This window comes from Tachypleus tridentatus, chromosome 4 (assembly GCF_004210375.1).
Source record: "Tachypleus tridentatus isolate NWPU-2018 chromosome 4, ASM421037v1, whole genome shotgun sequence".
Lineage (NCBI taxonomy): Eukaryota > Metazoa > Arthropoda > Merostomata > Xiphosura > Limulidae > Tachypleus > Tachypleus tridentatus.
The window spans coordinates 91,790,965-91,811,441 of NC_134828.1; the positions used below are offsets into that span (position 1 = coordinate 91,790,965).

The 20,477-nt window shown below is 30.1% G+C and overlaps 1 protein-coding gene across 2 annotated transcripts in view; it reads left to right on the forward strand.

Annotated features, from left to right (window-relative positions):
* Positions 1-19,956, forward strand: part of LOC143249686 (ras suppressor protein 1-like) — a 47,195-nt gene extending 27,239 nt beyond the window's left edge. For both annotated transcript variants that reach the window (XM_076499985.1, XM_076499986.1), the window contains exons 5-9: positions 659-777; positions 3,820-3,902; positions 8,964-9,078; positions 10,666-10,798; positions 12,555-19,956. In XM_076499985.1, coding sequence (XP_076356100.1) covers positions 659-777; positions 3,820-3,902; positions 8,964-9,078; positions 10,666-10,798; positions 12,555-12,648 — 544 coding nt within the window. In that variant the 3' untranslated portion in view covers positions 12,649-19,956. The remainder of the gene's footprint in view (positions 1-658; positions 778-3,819; positions 3,903-8,963; positions 9,079-10,665; positions 10,799-12,554) is intronic.
* The last annotated feature ends 521 nt before the right edge of the window (positions 19,957-20,477 follow it).

Consider the following 20,477-nt stretch of genomic DNA (forward strand, 5'->3'; position numbering starts at 1 on the left):
TCTTGGATGTTATGAAATGCAATGATATTAAATTTAAAATATGAGAGTATTTTTAAAACTGATCTTTTTTAAAAACTAACTATACACTGAGAAAAGTATGTTGTTATCTTGATATTGTGAAAAGTAAATTTTAATACACAGTGTACCACCATGCTACTTACTATTTATAAGCAGTCTGAGTCTGTCCAAGTAAAATTAAAAATGTCTTTTACTGAATATACACTATATGAATAATAGTTCATTTGAGTGTTTTTAAAATATCACCTGACTTTTGATGGGTACTATATTTGGAGATTATTGATAATGAGATACCCACTTGAAGTAAAAATGTATCTCAGAATGGCTGGTATGGGTATGAACACTTTTACTAGTAAAGTCCAAATGTTGTTCTCTGCTTTATTAGTAAAAGTGTTAATACCAATACCAGCCATTCTGAGATACATTTATATTTGGAAATGTCATTACAAAGTGATTTACCATTTATGGTGAAACTAGTTAACTATAGTAAGTAACAATTTTGTTTAAAAAATGAACAATTTTACTGAAGAAAACATATATAAGTCTAATCTAATATGATGAGAAAATAGTGCTATGAGGTTGTGTTCTGCTTACTGAATTTATCGTGTGTGCATCTTAATGTTTTATTGTTCAATTACAGGATGAACAGACTTTACTCACTTCCTCGAGGGTTTGGTGCTTTTCCCCAACTTGAAGTTCTTGATTTGACTTATAATAACTTAAATGAAAAAACTCTACCAGGCAACTTCTTTATGTTAGGTATGTCAAATCCAACAGTTGCAGTTCTTGAGTGTACTTATGCAATATCAGCTGTACTAAAACCAAATCAGTTTTAAGAGTTTCTAGGATGTTCTTATAACATTTGTAAAATAACAATTAAAAAAAAGTCATTGAATGGGGGGGATTATTTTTCTTGTGAAAGAGAAAACTGTGATGTGAAATATCAAAACTAAAAACACGGACAATTTTTGTTTGTTTTCAAAAATCATTTGTTATTACATCCAAATATAAAATTACAAGTAAGAAATATAATATTTAAGACCAACAACTATTTGATTCAAATAGGCTTTCCTAAGCTTGGTTGTTCTAAAACCCAACTATTTTGGAAAAATAAATCTGTCTTAAGTAAAAATGATTCCTTAAAATTTATATTTGTTCTCCCAGTTTGTAATATCCTCACCAGTGATTTCAGTAAAAGATGATTTATTGTCACTACCAATTCTTATAACAGTATTAAACTTCTCAGATTCAATGAAAATCTTTATCTCTGAAAAGCAATTTCAAAGATCTTAACCTGTCCTCACATGACAACCTGTTTATCCCAGATATTATCCTAGGGATAACTCTCTTCTATATCCATTCCAACAATTCAGTGTCATTTCAAAGGTAAGGACCCCAAGACTGAACATGATAATCCAGATGTGGCATAACTAGTGACATGTACAATGAAATTATATTGTTATACTTGTATTCAGTATTTTAGAAAGGGCATATTATTTGCATGGTTCAATGGACTGATCGACCAGAATGTTTAAATTTAGTTTCTTTTATAAAACTGTTGAGGTTGTTTTCATCAATGTTATACTGATAATTCAAATTGTGATGACACACATGCATTCTCTATCATTTTTTAAAATTAAAAGCCATCTGCTATTTGTTTTCCCAACTCATCAGATGATCTAAATCCTTTTGTAAAGTAGCAGCATCCTTACAGCTAGCTAGTCGAAGACCTAAATATCAGGGCAGATATAAGTAATTGTCCATTTCTTCATCTGTGTCATTGACTTAAATAAAAAAGAACAAATGTCCTAATGCTGAACCTTCAGGCCACCCACTTGTAGTATTAGTACATTTTGACTAAACATTTATCACACCCCTTTACTATTTTCAGTCCAGCAACTTTTCTTTCCTATGAGCTGATTAACCCCCCCCCCACCACCATACACAAAAAACAACAAACAAACAACAACAACCTGTATTGACAGTGTTTAACAAGCATTTTACTTAGAACCTTTCCAGATGTTTTCTGAAAATATAGACACATCAAATGCACTCCCTTACGTGAGTAGTAATGTCTTCAAACAGTGGGTGTAGATGACTAGGTCAGTGGCCTTTCCTGGTAAAACCATGTTAATTTTTACTACAGAATTTTACACTTTCTCAAATGATTTCATAAAACAACTTTTATCAGACTCTCAAAACTTTCCCTACAATTGATGTAAGACTAATATATACACACACACACACACACACACACACACACACACACACACACACACACACACACACACACACACACACACACACACATACTCAACAAATGTTATCACCTCCCTTAAAGAGGAGTAACCTTAGTCAACTTCAACTCCACCTTCAGCACATGCTCAGTATTGAAGGACATACAAAAATAGTAGCAAGTGGCTTATGTAACAACTCTTTAATCTGCTTCAAAACTTGAAAAAATGTTGGGCCTCTTATCATTCTTTAAACTTCCCAGTTCATTTCATAATTCTATTTTACTGCCAAATGTATGTGTGCTTTTGACAGTTTTTGTACATAATTGCATTAAACATTCACAGACAAATCTTCAGTAAAAATGTTTTATTGAAAAAATTGTATTTTTATATACAAGAGATATGTAATGTTTACTAAAAGTTTGCCATATTTCTTGAAGGTACTTTTAACAAATTTAGAATTATAGTTAACATTATTTCTCCAATATGGCATTCAACCACTGGACCATTGCCATAAACATTTGTTAACAAGCTCAATATTAAAGTGACCTTTTCTTCTGACTTTTTTCTGTATTGTAACTGCTCAGGATGAGAAATATTGCTTAAGCTTTCATTAGTGAATACTGAAGAAAGAGTGGAATTTAATAACCCAGCCATCTCGTAATCATCAGATGTGAGCCTTCCCTTATAATCCAAAGGCCTCACTCTCATCTTGACATTTTGATTACCATTAGTATATTTAAAGAGATCCTGCTGTTAATTTTTATACTTCAGTCAACATTTTTTTTCATATAGTTTTTTATTTTTCCATTTGACCAACTCTTTATCTATAATCTTCCAAATCTCTTATTATAGGAGTCAGTTTAAATTATTTTCAATACATTATTCTCTTCTTTAATTTTGTTACTTATCTCTTTGTGAACTACCCTAGTTTTTACACTTGTGGCCACTGGTCTTTGTTGTTGTTTTTTTCAGTAAGGAACACATCTATATAAATATTTAAAGTATTAATAACATGTTCATACAGTTTATTATGTGAATAATAATAAAAGAACAAAATATTAAAGAAACTACAGCGAAACAAAGGTACATATGCTTCCAAGTAAGTGATAAAAAATTTATGACAATAGAAAAGGGAAAAATTGGAAAGGAAAAGAACTAAACAGAAAAGAAGAAATAGAAAAAATAGGTTAAAAAGAACTGTGTATAAGATATTTAGTTATGTTGCTAAGGTACATTATTTTGATGGTGTTGTCAATCAGTCAAACACTAAAAGTTTATAAAAGAATTTTAGGATTCTTTATTTAGGGTATGAGGAAAATCTATTACTTTAAATGAATGTTTAGTCTTTGTGGAACAAGCACTAGAATCAAAATATATTTTAATACTGTAGTACATTGAAGTAAATGTTCTTACTGATTGGTTATATTAACACCTGTAGATTCAGGATAAAGATTTTAATCGAAAAAGAGAGGAAACAATAATTGTTTATCTTTTATACTTTAAATTTCTACATATTCGTTTATATTTATCTTTCAAAGTTTTCAAATATGCTTTTTTTTTTTAGAAACACTACGAGCACTTTATTTTGGTGACAATGATTTTGAAAAAATTCCATCAGAAATTGGTAACTTGAAGAACTTGCAAATTGTAAGTGTTACAATCAAAGTAAAGTATTAGTGTAAAGTTATTTAAGGGTGTCTTATCAAAGTTAAGATATTTTTTTTTATTTTTGTTGCATATTGGTTCAAAGTAGTTTTCAACTCTTAAGTTGTGTAATTTGTTTGTTTAAGGTGTCAGATTTATGACTGTGTTTTATTTTTGTAACTACAAATAACTCTTGAATATTATGAAACCTGACAGTGATTTTACTTCAGTGTTAAATATATCTTAATATTTTTTCAGTAAATTAATGTTGCTTTTCATAAGTTTTGTAAGATTTTATATTGTCCTTTTACATACACATTAAGCTCGGCATGGCCAGGTGAATAAGGCACTTAACTCATAATCTGAGGATTGTAGGTTCAAATCCCATCACACCAAACATGCTTGCCCTTTCAGCCATGGGGACATAATAATGTGACAATCAATCCTGGTTTTCGTTGGTAAAAGAGTAGCCCAAAAGTTGGTGGTGGGTGGTGATGACTAGTTGCCTTCCCTCTAGTCTTACACTGTTAATTTAGGGATGGCTAGCATAGACAGCCCTTGTGTAGTTTTGTGCAAAATTTAAAAAAAAAAACAAACATGTACATTGATTGATTATCCTTTGCAGTTTTGTATCTTGAGCTCTTTTGTTAGGCATCAGTGTATTATATAGTGAAAGATAAAATAACTGACTGAAATTGTAGGAATTAAAAATATTCTTTGTAGAGAACATTATAAAAAAATTTCACAAATAAGCTTGGACTGTATAACTGTTTTAAATAAGGCTTAATAAATCAAAGTTTATAAATATGAGTGAAAAGTTAATCTAAATAATGGAATTAGGTTGTTTGGTTTAAAAAGCTGTAATCTTAGTGTTAAGGACTCACTTGTTTTATATCAACATACACCTTACTTTGAAATAATATGACTTACTTTTAATATCACAGTAAGGCACATTGTAAATGTTTTGGCTTACTATTTTACATCAGTAAAGCAATACACAAAAATATGGATGGCGAGGTTTACAGTTACTTTTTGGGTCATCAGTAGTTCACATAAAATTCTGTTGCCCATACTCACTGATGAAGGCCTGACTTTTCTAGAGTTTAAAAGATAGTTTTTAAAGTGATACAAATAAATTTATCTTGACAGAATTCTAATATGCTACTAATTTCCCATTAATTTTTTGTAGTTAGATGATTTAACACTTATTTTAAATAAAAAGTGTAAACAACCCTGGTTCAGGGTCATTGACAACCATTGAGGCAATCAGTTCTAACAAGGCTAGGGCAGTGCATATAACTCAACTGAAAAAGATAATTGTTTATAAAAACTAGTAGGAAATAAACAAGGACCTATTTGTTGCACCATTTGTTAAAGTAATTTATTAGAGAGGGTGAACTGTGATGCAGTTAAAAATCAAGAGAAAATTAAGTTTTATTCTGTTGGATTTTTGTATCATGTCTCTCTATCAGTGTAAAACATTGTTAGTACATAGAGTAGTAATTTTAAGGTATACCCTTTCTTTTATCCAGTGAGTCAATGTAGGTCAAATGGAAAGAGCAGTCATTTATAAATGATGATGATTATGAATTTCTTGTGTTTATTTGTTTCCCCTTCTGTGTTTTAAACTGGCGAGCAAGATGAATGCCATGTTTCTCCCACTGGTTTAGTGGTATGTCTGTGGACTTACTGTGCTAGAAATCAGGTTTTGATAACTATGTTGGGCAAAGCACAGATAGCCCACTGTGTAGCTTTGTGCTTAAACAAATGCCATGTTGTTTAGTATTCCATTTATTTATTGAAATAATCTCAAAAGAAAGAAATTGTTTGATTTTCACACTATGCTGCTTTCATAATTGTTGGTTTTTTTATTGACTAGGTAGTTAGAAGCTGTTTCATAAGGTCTATACTACAGGTGTTTCTAAATTTCTCAATTTTATTACCTTGACTGACTTTGCTGCATTTGAAGTATATGGTAGAGCTCATGAAGTACTTGAAAGCATTGTAGGAGTGACTGGAGTAGTTCTTGCCTCAAATTCATGGACATTTGTTGGCAGAAATCCAAGTTGTTTTATATTCAAATGTGTTTAACTGCCAAACAAACGTTTGCACTCAGCCTGTCAAGGTTATCTGGTTTTTCATTGTAAAATTTATTTTGAAATTCACATCACATCATCCTACTCTTTGACTATCTGGTTATCCATATTTCTGTTTACCATTACAGTTTCTATCATACATTGTAGCCACCTTAGCTTTTGTGGTTTCTCAAAACTCTTAACGATTGATACTGATTTTTTCAACATAATTGTTTATTAATTTTTTTTACACCATCAGTCACATAACCATAAGCTTAGAAATATATTAGAATAATGTGACATTATTTTTCATGAAGTCACAAACTGTCCTACTCTAAATGTCTCTCTGAACTTCTTTCAACTGTTGTGTATACTTTGCTTTGTTCTCTGTGAAATCATTAATTTGTTTTAACCACATCTATATTTTAATTTTGTTTTTTCCAATTTTCTTTAATATGATTGGTTTATACTTATTCTTTGTAGCTAGGTTTAGTCTTGGAAATTTAGTTGCTGCTTTGGGATTGGTTAAGAAAGTTTGTAATAGATACAATGACTATAATATAGAATATAAAAGGTTGGTGTTACATGCAACATTTTATCAATGTTAAACAACAGTAGATATACTTGTATAATCTCTCAAAAACAGTAATTCGACCTGGAGTTGCTCCTTAAATAGAAGGAAGTTTCTGAATGGATGTTCAAGTTTGTTCAAAACAAAATATATTTTTCTTTTTGACACAGTTGGTTTCACAGGACATTAAATGTACATGATGATGTATGTGTTTCTTTAACTAAATATCTATGTTTCTACAAAGTAAAAATTATTGCAATCCAAAAATGGTTTTTTTGATATACAGTGTGGTTATTGACATTTCTAGGCTAATTTTTAGAAATCAAACAACTTCCTTATTTAGAAAATTGTCTTAAGAAATTTGACATTCTAATTTTCATCCATTTTTTCTTACCACTTTGTTTTAAAGTTAAACATATTGGGCTATCAGCTGTGCCCACTGTAGGGAATTGAACCCTAGATTTTAGTATTGTAAGTTCATAATCCTATAACCGTTCTACTAGGAGACTTACTCAAGCATACTTTATTGTTTCAACGTGTGGAGCATTATATGATTAAGGACTAGCAGTAGGATTAGTTTTTTTTAATATAAATAAATTTATTAAACATTTAATTTAAAACTTTAATAAGATAGTTATGAATTTCAATCAAGCTTTTTCTTAGCCAATCATATTTAACCATAGGGCTTGCTTTGATATTACATAGAGATGGTGTGGTGCATAATAAGTCTCTTAAAATCTCATATTTTTGTTGAAAGGACAGAAAAGGTAAAACAGGTAGTTGAGTTAGTTCATGTAGGCTTTCTGTAAAAGTTTCTAGAGAAACCATAATTTACATTACATATTCATACTGATGGTTTCTGTTTATTTTCCAAGAGTTCATATAAGGGTCTTATCTGATTAATGAACTAAAAACTAAAATTATTTGAAAATATAATTCATCAGTGAAAGTGGTATCAAACTATTGAGTCAACAACCAACAAAATCTAAAAAATTGAATCCAGGACGATAGTTTCAATTTATAATAAAAACGGGTTTGCTAAGACTGGTATAAGCATACTACACTTGCTCATAAATTTTAAATTTATAATAAACAAGTCATACAGGAAAGCATTCTTTGAAGTTTGTGTCCTTTTGATTTACTGGAAATTTATTCACCTTTATTGTTAGGGAATTTGCTATATGCTTATGATACACAATGACTTAATTAATAAGTGAAATTTCTTCGAGACTTTTGTTAATTTCTATAGTCCAAATCTTGAATATTAGTCTAGAAAAGCTGTGCATACTTATCTGTGAAATTTTAAATTTCATTTCGTATTTGAAAACTCAAAATTATGGTTAAAAGCATAATCTGTGATGACAAGAAAGCATATTTGTAACTGGATATGTCTTTAAAAATGTAATATAAAACCTGGCAATTTCATGATTATTGATAGCACTTTTTGAGGCCGTATGTGCCACTTTAAGCAAAAAAAAAATGTGTGAATGTGTGAGTTCTGATAGAGCTTCAGTTGCTATATTGACACTCATATTGCTAGATTTTACTTGGTATGATAATATAATAATTTTTAGTATTGCTGTAATTTAAGTTTTATCTTATTTACCTAGAATTATATAGGTATTATTACAAGTTTTGAACATTTGTGTTATTTCTACTTTGTCATGAACATCACTTTATGCTAGAGAAAACCCACTTAAGAGTGACTCACAAAATTACTTACTTAAAGACAAATGCATAATCCTTGTTTTTAAAAAATTTTATATACAAAATTGTATAGAAAAGTTGTAATGTCATATGATAGAAAAATCAGTAAAATACATATAGAAATAACTGAAATTTGGAAATTACTAGCAACTTAATTAAAAACCCACAAGTTATATATATATATAGCAGGTTTTCAATGAAGATACTTGTATCATCATAACAACAGGGAGATATAACTTTTTTTTGGGGGGTCTTCTGGTAGCTGTTAATGCTTATTTGTTGTATGTTCTATGTACTCATATGTGGTATTTTTCAAATATAGAACCTTTATTTAATATAAGTAGTTTCTGCAATCAGGCATGCTAAATACTAATGTTTTCTTCAAGTTGAAGAGTTCATCTTTGATTGAGAGTTTAAAAATATATCAGTAAACATTAAGAAACTTTGAAACATTTAGGATGTTTTTTAATAACTTAAAGTTTTTTGGAGATGTGGAATTTATATTTTTGCATCTTTAAATATACATTATATTCCACACTTATTTCCAACTCTTGGCAAACAATTGTTATCAATGAACACAAATATTACATAGTTTTTAAAAACATTTTTTGATAAGTTTTAAGAAAGCTGGAGCATCTATGTAGGATCTGATAATTTTTTTTAATTTTGATAAATAATCAGTAAAAGTGTTGTTATTTATTTGTACTTCAGTTATGTTTCAGAGAAAATGAGTTAGTAAGTTTGCCGAAAGAAATAGGACAGTTGACACGTTTACGAGAGCTACACGTACAAGGAAATTCTCTTACTCTTCTTCCACCTGAGATGGGTAAGTTTTCATCATTGAAGACAAGAGATAGTTTTGAAATTGATGTAGATATCTCGTTTTGATTTACTTAACAGAGTAGTTAGATGAAAAGTGTGTTAAATTCTACTTGTTGTGGTAACTATACAATGCACTCTGCCAAATGTTGAACTCATATTTAGTAAAATTAAACAGAAAGATGGTTTCTTAGTCTTGTGATGTTTATGTATCATAACAACAACTTACTCCAGCTTACTGAGATACGTAACATCTTAGATAGAGATGTTGTCTAGATACGTTATTATTATATGTTAAAATATTTTATGATCTCAGCTTTAACGTGGATTTATTTCAGTTTCAGTTTCTCTGCTTAATTTTTTTTATTTATAGTCTTCTAGACACTTATAGATTAAGTTGGATGACTTTAGTTTCCAAACATTTTCTTAATTAGCATTTTAATTAGTTCTTTGTTTTCATGTATAGTTACTTCCTCATATTTGTTTGTACAAACAAATGCAATCACGAAAACAGCAGTTACTTCTGGTATAGGATCCTGATACAATAGTATTATTTGGGTGAAAGGAGAGAGTGCTATTTACTTTGATTGTTTATATGGTGTTAACTGAGGGTAGTTTGTAAAATATTTACTTCGTTAAATCTCTTTCCCAAAATTGAGAACTATATATATATAAAACTCATTATACCTCGTATTAGAGATAACATTTATAAGTTTGTTGTGCTGTATGCCATTGAATACCAAGATCATGCAAGCTTTTCATGTGACTTTCAGGTTTAGGAAGATCTAAAAATGTCATTGTTTTAGATGTAGTTCTAGTGAGAAATAGATGTGACATATTATTTGCACTGTGTAAAGAGTTATCAGCAGTTTATTTTATTGGACCTACATGTAAGTTTTAATTGTGTGTTTGTCAGGGTGTATTTGATATATTTTGTGATAATTGATTTAATTTTGTTAAGTACTCTTTCCAAATGTAAAGATCGATATACTTCTTATTTATGATTGCTTTGATTCAAATATGGTGTTTAAATTATCCTTTCCCTGAAGCTGATGAAAAGAGTCACATGGTTTATCATTTTACAGTACTGCAAATTATAAAAAATAATTTCTGTGTGCTACCATTATTTAACTGACTGACTTTAAACTTGAAACAGTGTCAGTAAGTTAGGATCTGCAGCTAGTCATAAATATACAAAATGACACAAAACATTGGTGAAGAGAGTATGGAAAGTAGAAAAAATGATATAAATTTAAATAAGAAAAACATTTACGCTTCTTCTCAAACTATCATGATAATTTCTGTGTGAAATGTATTTCTACATTAGAAAGAAAGTTGTGCAGTTTTAGACTTGTACTTAAAATAAATGCAAGAAACCATGTAACAAAATTATGGGTAATGGAGACTGGTAAATTATAACTACATATTAATTGTGTTTTTTCTTTGCCCAAAACGTACTTTTCAGCATTGAATGTTTTATGAATCTACATTTGTGAGTTTAGAAATAGTAATTTATTTTGCTATGATTTTTTTAATGATTTCTGAGTGTTAGTGTCTTAAGACTGTTTTATACTAACACTGGAACCTATAATAGGAAATCTCGATTTGATTAGTCAACGATGTGTAGTCAGAATGGACAACAATGAATGGCTTCCACCAATAGCAGACCAGCTGGCAATAGGAGTATCCCATGTAATAGAATTCATCCGTACAGAAACTTATAAGTTGTAAGTACAGACCCATAAAGAAGAGTATTTATATACACCAGGGTTAACTTTTCTCCTGTGTTATGTAGGGTTGACCCTCTAGAAGAGCTCTGGATTTCAGATCTTGGAGCTTGGAGGCATCCATACAATTCCCTTTAGTCAGTAAATTAAGAACAGCAGTAGTTAACCCTTCCATACATCTATAAATGTATGAACCTCTATGTGTATGTGTCTCTCTCTCTACACATATGTAGATAAAAGTATAAAGAATAATGTAAAAATAAGTTACTTGCTATCTAAACTTTATTTGCTGTTTTCAGTAGGCACGACACACACACAGATATATAAAGTATTTCAAATCATTTTCTATGGTAGGCATGACCTTAAAATTCCGTAACTACTTTGTGTAGTACACAAGGACTTAAGTATTTTGAGAACTGTAATTTCAGTAATACATTTAGTTACCATTGGTTATTACTGTTGCATATCTAATTATGTTTAAAAATGTATTATTCCTGCTATCATGAACATAAGTCAGTTTTTACAAGCCTTCTTAATCACTTTAACTTTTGTTTTCACTGCAAACCATTACACCTTATACCATTTGTTTGTTTTTAGGAACAAACCCTACTTATGTATATTTTTACATTGGTTTCTGTGTCGAATTAACTTTAAAGGAGTTAACTGCAGTGAAATAAGTGATAGTAACTTCTGATTTATACATTATGAAGTTTGTATGTTATAGTTAACTCTCAGTACTAGTTGGGTAGACATAACTATGCACCTTCATAAATTAACTATCAAATTAAGCCTAATTTTTTAAGCACATATTCAGTTTAGTTTGGAAGATAACTGTGTAGTTTCTTATATAAAATATTTAATATTTAACCCTCAGCTGACATGGTAAGGTCAGAAGGACCTACCATTTATGCTTCAAGATGGTTTTCCAACTCAGTGCTGTTATACACCTAATGTTTTTTTACTCTATCAGTTCTTGAGTGTTGGATGAAGTACATTACAAAGATAATGTTTTTGAAATTTATTAAACATGGATCTTGTTGACCCATCCTGCCAGTTGTGATACAAATAATGTACACCAACAGTTTAGGGTTTGTTTGTTGTTTTTTTTGTTGTTGTTGTTTTGTTGTTTTTTTTGGTTGTTGCTGTTTCTCTGAAGTTAGATTTTCAAAATTTTAATGTTATGTGCAGAATTCTTGTACAGAACATGAAAACAGATTATTGATATATTAAGCCTAATTATTATACCAGGATTTAAAAGAAAATCTGTTTTAAAAACAGTAAATGTGACTGACATTATTCTATAGATTAAGCCTTCTTATATGACATTTATTAATCTTTTACAAATTAATTACAGAGAATGTTGTCACCATCAGCTTATACTTAGATTCTTCTTAAATAAGTCAGAGTTGTAATGACATCCTGAAACATGTTTTGAACTGATCATAATTATAATGACTTAAATAAGTCTGAGAGTTGTAATGACATCCTGAAACATGTTTTGAACTGATCATAATTATAATGACATAATAAGTCTGAGAGTTTTAATGATATCCTGAAACATGTTTTGAACTTATTATAATTATAGTGACTTAAATAATTCAGAAAGTTGTAATGACTTGAAACATAATTGTCTGAGACTTAAATAAGTCCGAGAGTTGTAATGACATCCTGAAACATGTTTTGAACTTATTATAATTGACAATTTATTCTTTTGATTTAAGAACTTTATGATTGACAATTTATTCTTTTATTTAAGTATTTACGATCGGAATGCTCAACAAGGAAACCCTGCACCCCAGAAGACTAAGGATAAAAGCAAAAAGATCAGCCGCAAAAGGGATCACAACTGATTTTCTCATTTTCTTGCAGAAGATACTGTGTTGATAATTCCTAAATATAACATATTATTAAACAGAAGAAATATCTCGCCCATATAATTTATTTAATATGTAACCTGTACTGTCAAGTGTGTGGCCTGTTTTAGATCTTCTCACAGAAAAGTTCACCTAATGAAACATAAAGGTGCATCCTTGTGTTAGTCTTTTGTTTATTATTAAAGTACTTTGTGTTTAAGACGATAACCTGTAATATGTCATTAATTTAAAAGGAAAGCTTTGGCTACAGTACGGTGTAATTTTAAGCGTACCATACGTGTAGGAAAATTTACTGGAAAACTCAGATTTCAAAAGCACACACGTGTTGATCTGAAAATGAGAAATACTGAACATATATACATATTACTACATGTATGTATAATCAAAAAGTGCCACAAACATTGTGTTTATATCTATTACTTGTTCTTTAACTCAGCTAAAGTATAGTTTATTTTTAGACACATTCTGAAAGTGTGCATAACATGTTTTTTTATAGTTCACACTTTTAATGTCAAAAGGTGACATTTTGGTGTTAAAGGTGATTTTATTTATAGCCTCTCACACTTTGTTCATTTTATTTAAGATTCTACTAGTTAACAATTTTTATGAAGAAAATATTTCAATAAAATCACCTTTACTTTTTTACACACATTTTTCTATACAAACTTGAGCTGGAAGTTGTGGATGCTAATTTATTTTTCCCACCAGATGTTGTACAATGTGCATGAATTTCAGATGGAAAGTTTTTTTAATATCTGTAGTTTAGCTGCTGTCTTTTTCTTTATACAAAGTTATTTTTGTATGACCTGTTGGAAACTAAAGTAAGAAAAACAACAACGAGTAATCGAGTAAAGAAGTGTCATGTATCTTGTTTCTAGAAAATAGGTGGAAATCATAATTAGTATTGTACAATGGATTTTACCTCTTTTCCTGCTGATATGCTTTGAACCATCATGAAAACCAGAGTGAATGACTGCCTTATGAGAGGGTTGAGAACATATCAAAGCTTTACATTAGGGGCAAAACCCTTTATATCCCATGTCTGTACTAGTTGTTAGCTGTACTTGTGTCTGAATGGGAAACTAGGGAATCCTCAATAGATCTCAAATTGGTCAACAGATGGAGCTCATGCACTAAAGGTTTGCACTTGAATAAAAAACAACTCAGCCGTTCTATAATCCACTGTGACACGTTTTCAAAAAGTTACAAAAGCCTGATTGATTTAATTTACCACTGCTTGATAATTTTGTTAGATATTAAATTCTGTTGTTTTTTTGAGGGTTTTAGTTATCATTCATTTGTTGTTCCTGAAAAGATATTTACTTAAGAGATTTTTTTCCTTAAATATTTATTGATTATAGGCCAGGTATTTTCTGTTTCTTTAATGCTATACACAAGCAAAAAAATTAATTTATCCATTTGATTAACACCCGTGTGTGTGGTAAAGTATAAATACCTAACAGTATATAGAAATTTTGAAGATATTGAAAATTAGAAGTAAATTGTAACTTGTGGAATTCTCTGCAAGTGTTTCACACTTCATTATACAGTATTAGTGGTAACTCTGATGTAAATCTGGACTGATGTTTTACACAACTTGTGACATCTGTTATGTTGGTTCTCAGGATCATTAGATATTTTATAACAATTCTTTTCTACACACTGTTCTTTTATGATTGAAAAATGAAATATAAGACTACATTTTGTCCCAGCTTTTTTTTTTTTTGTTGTTGTTGTTGTACCAGCTCAGTTTAAAAGTGAGTACCTTCTTTGCTTGCTCATGCATATACAGAACAAACCTTGGACATTTATGAATTATTGGTTTTAAACAGTCATGTTCATGTATTATGCTAATGTGTTTTTACCTTCCTGTGTGAATTTTCATTATACATTTGTTGTTTTCAAAGTACGAAACTCATTCAAATTATTAGAGTTGTCAAGGTATGTGGAAAACATAATCTACCTTGCTTGAAAAGTAATTTTTTTCTAAAAGTTTGCAAAACTCCTTTGTGGAAACATTGTATATTCATTTTCAAAAAGGATAAATGTTGGTGTTCACAAAGTTACATATGGCTGACAATTTCCTATATTTCTGTTTGAAAGAAAGTGTTAACTTCCTGTACGTGTCTATTTTAATATGATATTTTGAAGTTTTTATTTTGTTGTGTGGTTTCTCATTATTTGTGTTATTGCACGTGATGTCTGTTTTGTTCTTAACTTTTGTTTTTTAATGTAATGCATCTATTGCAGTTTTGTGTTTTTCATGTTTACTGGATGTATTTACCAAATGTAACCCCTTGCATGTAGATTGCGTTGTGAGCCTCGATTGTTCTATAAAACAAAGAGAGGAAAACCAAAATACAAAGAAGAGTGCATTATATCTTGCCTCACTTTGTAGCATTGAAAAGTGTCCCCTAGTGGGACAGTGGTAAGTTTACAGACTTACACTGCCTAAATTTGAGGTTTGATTTTTCTGCAGATATCCAAACAAAAAAGCACTGTAAAGTAAATATGTATTTAAAGCACTTTAACAATTTACATAACAATTGATTAATTTTCAAATTACACTTGTTTATGTACATTTAAATTCTTTATAGCCCTGCTGATTTTGTGGCATAATTAGTATTAGCTGCTTAAGGTTTCCTGTGCCTTAGTTTCTGATACCCTTTGATTCTAGTAGTTTCTTGAGAAAGATGTTAACTCTGTATAGATATATATTGATTTCTCAGTTTCTGATACACCATTACTACAGCTCTCAATAAAATATATTTAATATTAACTCTTTATATACATAATTTTGAATATATTAGTTTCTGATGCCATTTCGTTACTATAGCTTTTGAATAAAAATGTAATTTTTTGTTTGATTAGTTTCTGCTACAATTTAGTAACCATGGTTTCTTCATACAACTGGGAAAATTCTAGATGTTGTTGTCTGTACATGTATTTTACTTGTATACATAATTTTTTGTATGTATTTTTTGGAATTGTTTGATAACCATGATCTCTAGCTGTAACCTATATGGTGTTAATTCTAAATACAATGTTCTTGTATTTAGTTTCTAGTTTATTTTTGTTTTTAACAGCTGATTTGCAAGAAAAGGCACTTGATTTCTTCCAATGTTTTGGCCAGCTTTATAAAATTGATTTATTGCACTAATTTGTTTGAGTCTGTGACGTGTGTTAATAGTAGAGTGGTGTCAGGTATGAAGAATACATTTAGAAAATGTGTGATGAACCTTTTGGTCATGGAGCTGTTATCCTCTGATTACAGCAGTGATCACATTCTCAGAATAATATTCATGCCAGATAGAGAAGTAAATGTATGGCAGGTTATATATCCATGTAATGAGGTATTTTATGTTGTTTTGAGCTCACAACATGCATGTTTATGCTAATGTAAATAAAAACTAAAATTATGTTTAATATCAAAATGTATGGGACTTATTAACTCTTGAGGTTCCATAATGGAGAAACTGGACTGATGACTTGTATACTTTAGATATCCACAGTAGGAAGTTTACCTGTTGCCTTATGTATCCATGAACCAATGAGACATTTGATTGAATTTCTTGCTATGTTTGGAACTGTTTGATAGTGTTAGGTATGTGTTAGTCCAACTGAACGATTGTCTCTGAAATACCAAAGTTTCCTAGCAGCTTTACAAATGTTAGCATCCTTGGAAACTTTGGTTATACCTCCATATCTAACCTTTGCTGCTAACAAACCAACAGTGTTATTTATTAGCACAAGTTTTTTTTAACATTGCAGACTTCCATGTTTGTTGCCACATTACTGGTCCTAATTCCATTATGGCTGTATCACTTTCAGTCTTTCCATCCATGTAACACTGTTTGTAGTATTTTGTACCTCGCTGTGCAAAGTTATTCTCATGGTTGGTCAAAGACACTTGCCACTGCTTTTTCTGCTTAGCAAACAGATATGTCTCATAGCTCTTTATCAGAGAATGGAAGTTTGTAATATGTTGATGGTCTGCCTTTAACTGTGTGAACATATGCTTAGCTAAATGTTTGTAGCACTTACCACCCGCACTGCAATAAAACAGTTACTTTGGTGTTATCTTTATAATGGGTAAAAAAAAAGTGAGCAAACAAGTACCGTGTTCGAGACACATAGCCTCTCCAAGTGCAAAGTTTTATATGTCTTCAAAATTCATAATGTCAATAATGCTCACAAATAAGGCCTGGCATGGCCAGGTGGGTTAAGGAGTTTGACTCGTAATCTAAAAATTGCGATTTCGAATCCCCGTCACACCAAACATGCTTGCCCTTTCAGCTGTGGGGGCATTATAATGTTACGGTCAATCCCACTATTCATTGGTAAAAGAGTTGGTATTGAGTGGTGATGACTAGCTGCCTTCCCTCATATCTTACACTGCTAAATTAGGGACAGCTAGTGCAGATAGCCCTTGAGTAGCTTTGTGCAAAAATTCAGAAACAAACAAAGCTCACAAATAAGTCTTGCTACTGGTGAGATGTTAATATCCCTGGGAGTTCGTTACTGCTTACATTTTTGTATACATGAATCTTGTTCATTCCTTAAGCCCCAAATACATAAATGATAAAAATACATGCATATATAAACAAAATTTACCAATTTAAAAAAATATTAAATTTTTATGCTTCTACAAGCAATATTAACAGTGCTCTAAGTTGTCAATAGCACAAATAATAGTTACTAAAATTCATTTGCACTTGGGACTCGTATAATACTCTTATTTATGTTGAAAAAATGAAAAGTGTAATTAATTAGATTTTCAAATATGAACATAGGTGTCTTTTCTTGGAATAGGCTTTTAGTAGTATCATGGAAATAGTAACATAGTATGTCTTAATAATGAAGGTTATTGTTGCTTCACACAATACTTACTTGTACTTTTGTTTTACATGTGGTAGAAAGTCCTTTCTAATCAGTTAACTTCTGACTGGCCAGCATTAGTTATTTAATGTTAATTAAATCCACATTTATGAGTTAGTTAGTACTCTTGTTTACATAGGTGGAGCTGTTTTAAGGCACTTTTGTATACAGCTTAGCATTAGTTCAAATGTTTCAGGTACACATTTATAACTTATTCATTCTGTCTGCTACTAAAATACTTTCTGGTCATCTTGGAATGTTTTCTTTCGAAGAAGATGGAAATTTTGACGTGGTTAAGTAACAGATGGTTTCAAGAAGTCGATCATTTAGGTAAGGTCGATGTCATAAAATCTGAGAAAAAAACAACATATGTCCATCTACAAATGTATCGAGTAGAGAAGATTTGTGGTCTTGATGTGGTAAATATATTTTAAAACATTGTTAATGAACACAGGTTGGCCTTTTGGTAAAGGCTTGAATTACAGAGCACTGTAAGTTGTAAGTGCCTTATATGAATAGCATGGGTTATGGGTACTTCTGGATGGCTGCCTTTTTCCTCTGGTCAGTACATAAAAATTCAGGATAGCCATTGATAGTCTTAGTAACTGTGTCATAAGTACAAATTTCCAGATGTGACTGTTCCTATTATATGATCTGAAACTTTGCTCTTTGGTCCTCTCTTATATATACATTTAAATTTTTACTAAACAGTACTAAAGTTTTTCCTAAAAATAATGTGTTTCCTTGGAGAAACTGCTGCTGGTTTTATTAACATAAAGATTATTTAATAACTTAGCTATCAATAAGACATTTTTAAACCAGTGTTAAATTTTAAAAGTTTGTATGTTATTAGATATAAGCTGTAGTAGTGATCATATGTTATAACTCCAACTTTTATTAACTCCTGGTGTTCATTGTGCAGTCTGTAAGTCCCATAGTGTAAACTCAGTGTCAGACATGCACTCCTTTTAAGTTGTGGGGACATTATAATGCTGGTAAAAGAATAGCTCAAGAGTTGGTGGTGGGTGCTGCTGCACATGCCTTCCTTCTGGTCAGCAATTTCAAAATTATGGATTGCAGCAAATAGCCATAGTAGTTTTTCCATCAATAAAACAAAATAAACATCTGCAACGTATCAATTTTAGTGGCAACCGTTTGTTATGAGCCCAACTGGTATTAACTACAATTATATGTAGATTATAGAAGTTACTATTAACTTTTATATTTGGTTTAAAATAAAGTTTGATAATTAATAATTATTGAAATACTTTGTGTTATTTGTTAGATTAAATTGTGATGATATAATGTGAATTGTGCATGGATTTAATAGATGCTTTTCCTGTTGTTGCTAAACTGGATTATAATTTCTGGTATGTCTTTAAGTTCAATGATGTGTTATTATATGCTATTGTAGTATATATTTTGTTTCATGTGTTTTTAGACGCTGATTTTATTATGATTATAACTAAAGATTTCTTGAAATATCAGTTTTTTTCTCTTTAATTTGGTGTTTTTGAAGTATTAAAAGAGATGTGATGTGTTATGTATTTGTTTTGAAGGTAAAATTTTGTTTATTGGTAGATAGTGGAAATACAGATCATGGTTATACAGGGTATTTTGTGAGAAAATATATTTAACTCTCTCTGGCTAGTGGTCAAATTGCAAGTTTAATATTTTGACATTGCACATACACTGTACTTTACTGTGTATTTGTAAAACTTTTTAACTCTATTTAGGACTAAAAGTTAACAGATTTATTTTACATTTATATGTAAATAGCACTATTATTAACACTGTCACAAATTTAATTTCTGTATGCCAAATGTTTCTGATACTAAACTACCAGGTGCCTTAGGTACATTTTTGAAGGTTGTACATAGGTAAGTTTAAATTTCTTATGTTATCCGGATAGACAAGTTTATTGTTGCTGTATTGATTTTAGTTTAAGCTGATAAATGTTTAACACCTGTTTCTACAAAGTTGGCAACTTCTTGTAATACATATTTAAAATTTTACTAAAATTTAAGTTTTTTATATTTTTTATATCCCGTATACAGATGTGGTAAATATTTGCTAAATTGTTAAATAATATTTTAAGAGTAAAGATGTCTCTGAAAATGTGTTTGTTGTTGCAACAGTATAGGATATAAAATATACAGAAATTTTGGTCTGTTGTAATATAATCCAAATGTTTTATGCTTTGTTCGTTGTCAAGAAAACGTATATTTTGTTTCTAAAATTTCCAGTACACCGTTTGAGATTTTCTTGCACTGACATAATATTTTTCAGTTTGTTTATCATTGTTCTCAAGAATATTTTCTTTTGATGTTGGCTTTACGTTTATCTGTACAACTTACAAGCCATGTAAATCTTCCAGTTAAGATAAACATTTGATTTATTACTACATATTTTCGTATTGTATGAAAAATAACTTAACACTTAGTTAACCATAAACAGTAAAAATAGCCTGACAATGCACAACTTTATCAACTCAGCATCTTTTTCTATTTTGTTTTATATTTAATATCACCTTAACATTTAAAGTTTGTCTTCCAAAAATAGGCTTAAGATAACAACCCCTACCTTGAAACTTGCTGAAGAGCCGAATTACACTTTACAATTAAACCACAATAATTTGTCCGTGATATTGAAAAAAGTATCACCTCTGTTGAGTTTATTATTTCCACGTACAAAGTATTTGGAAAGTGCATTTATTGTTATTTTGAACAATTTATCTCTAGAAATGTGTGAAACGTAGGAAAGTAAATTGGAAAATTTTCGATTTTTCGTTTCGATTATAAAACTTAGTTTGAATGGTTGATTCCTTGTCTGTATAAATGATACATTTTGGGGAAAAAAAAAAAAAGCTGTAGCGATTAACAGTCATTATGTTAGATACACATTTACGGACAAACCATCTTTAAGAT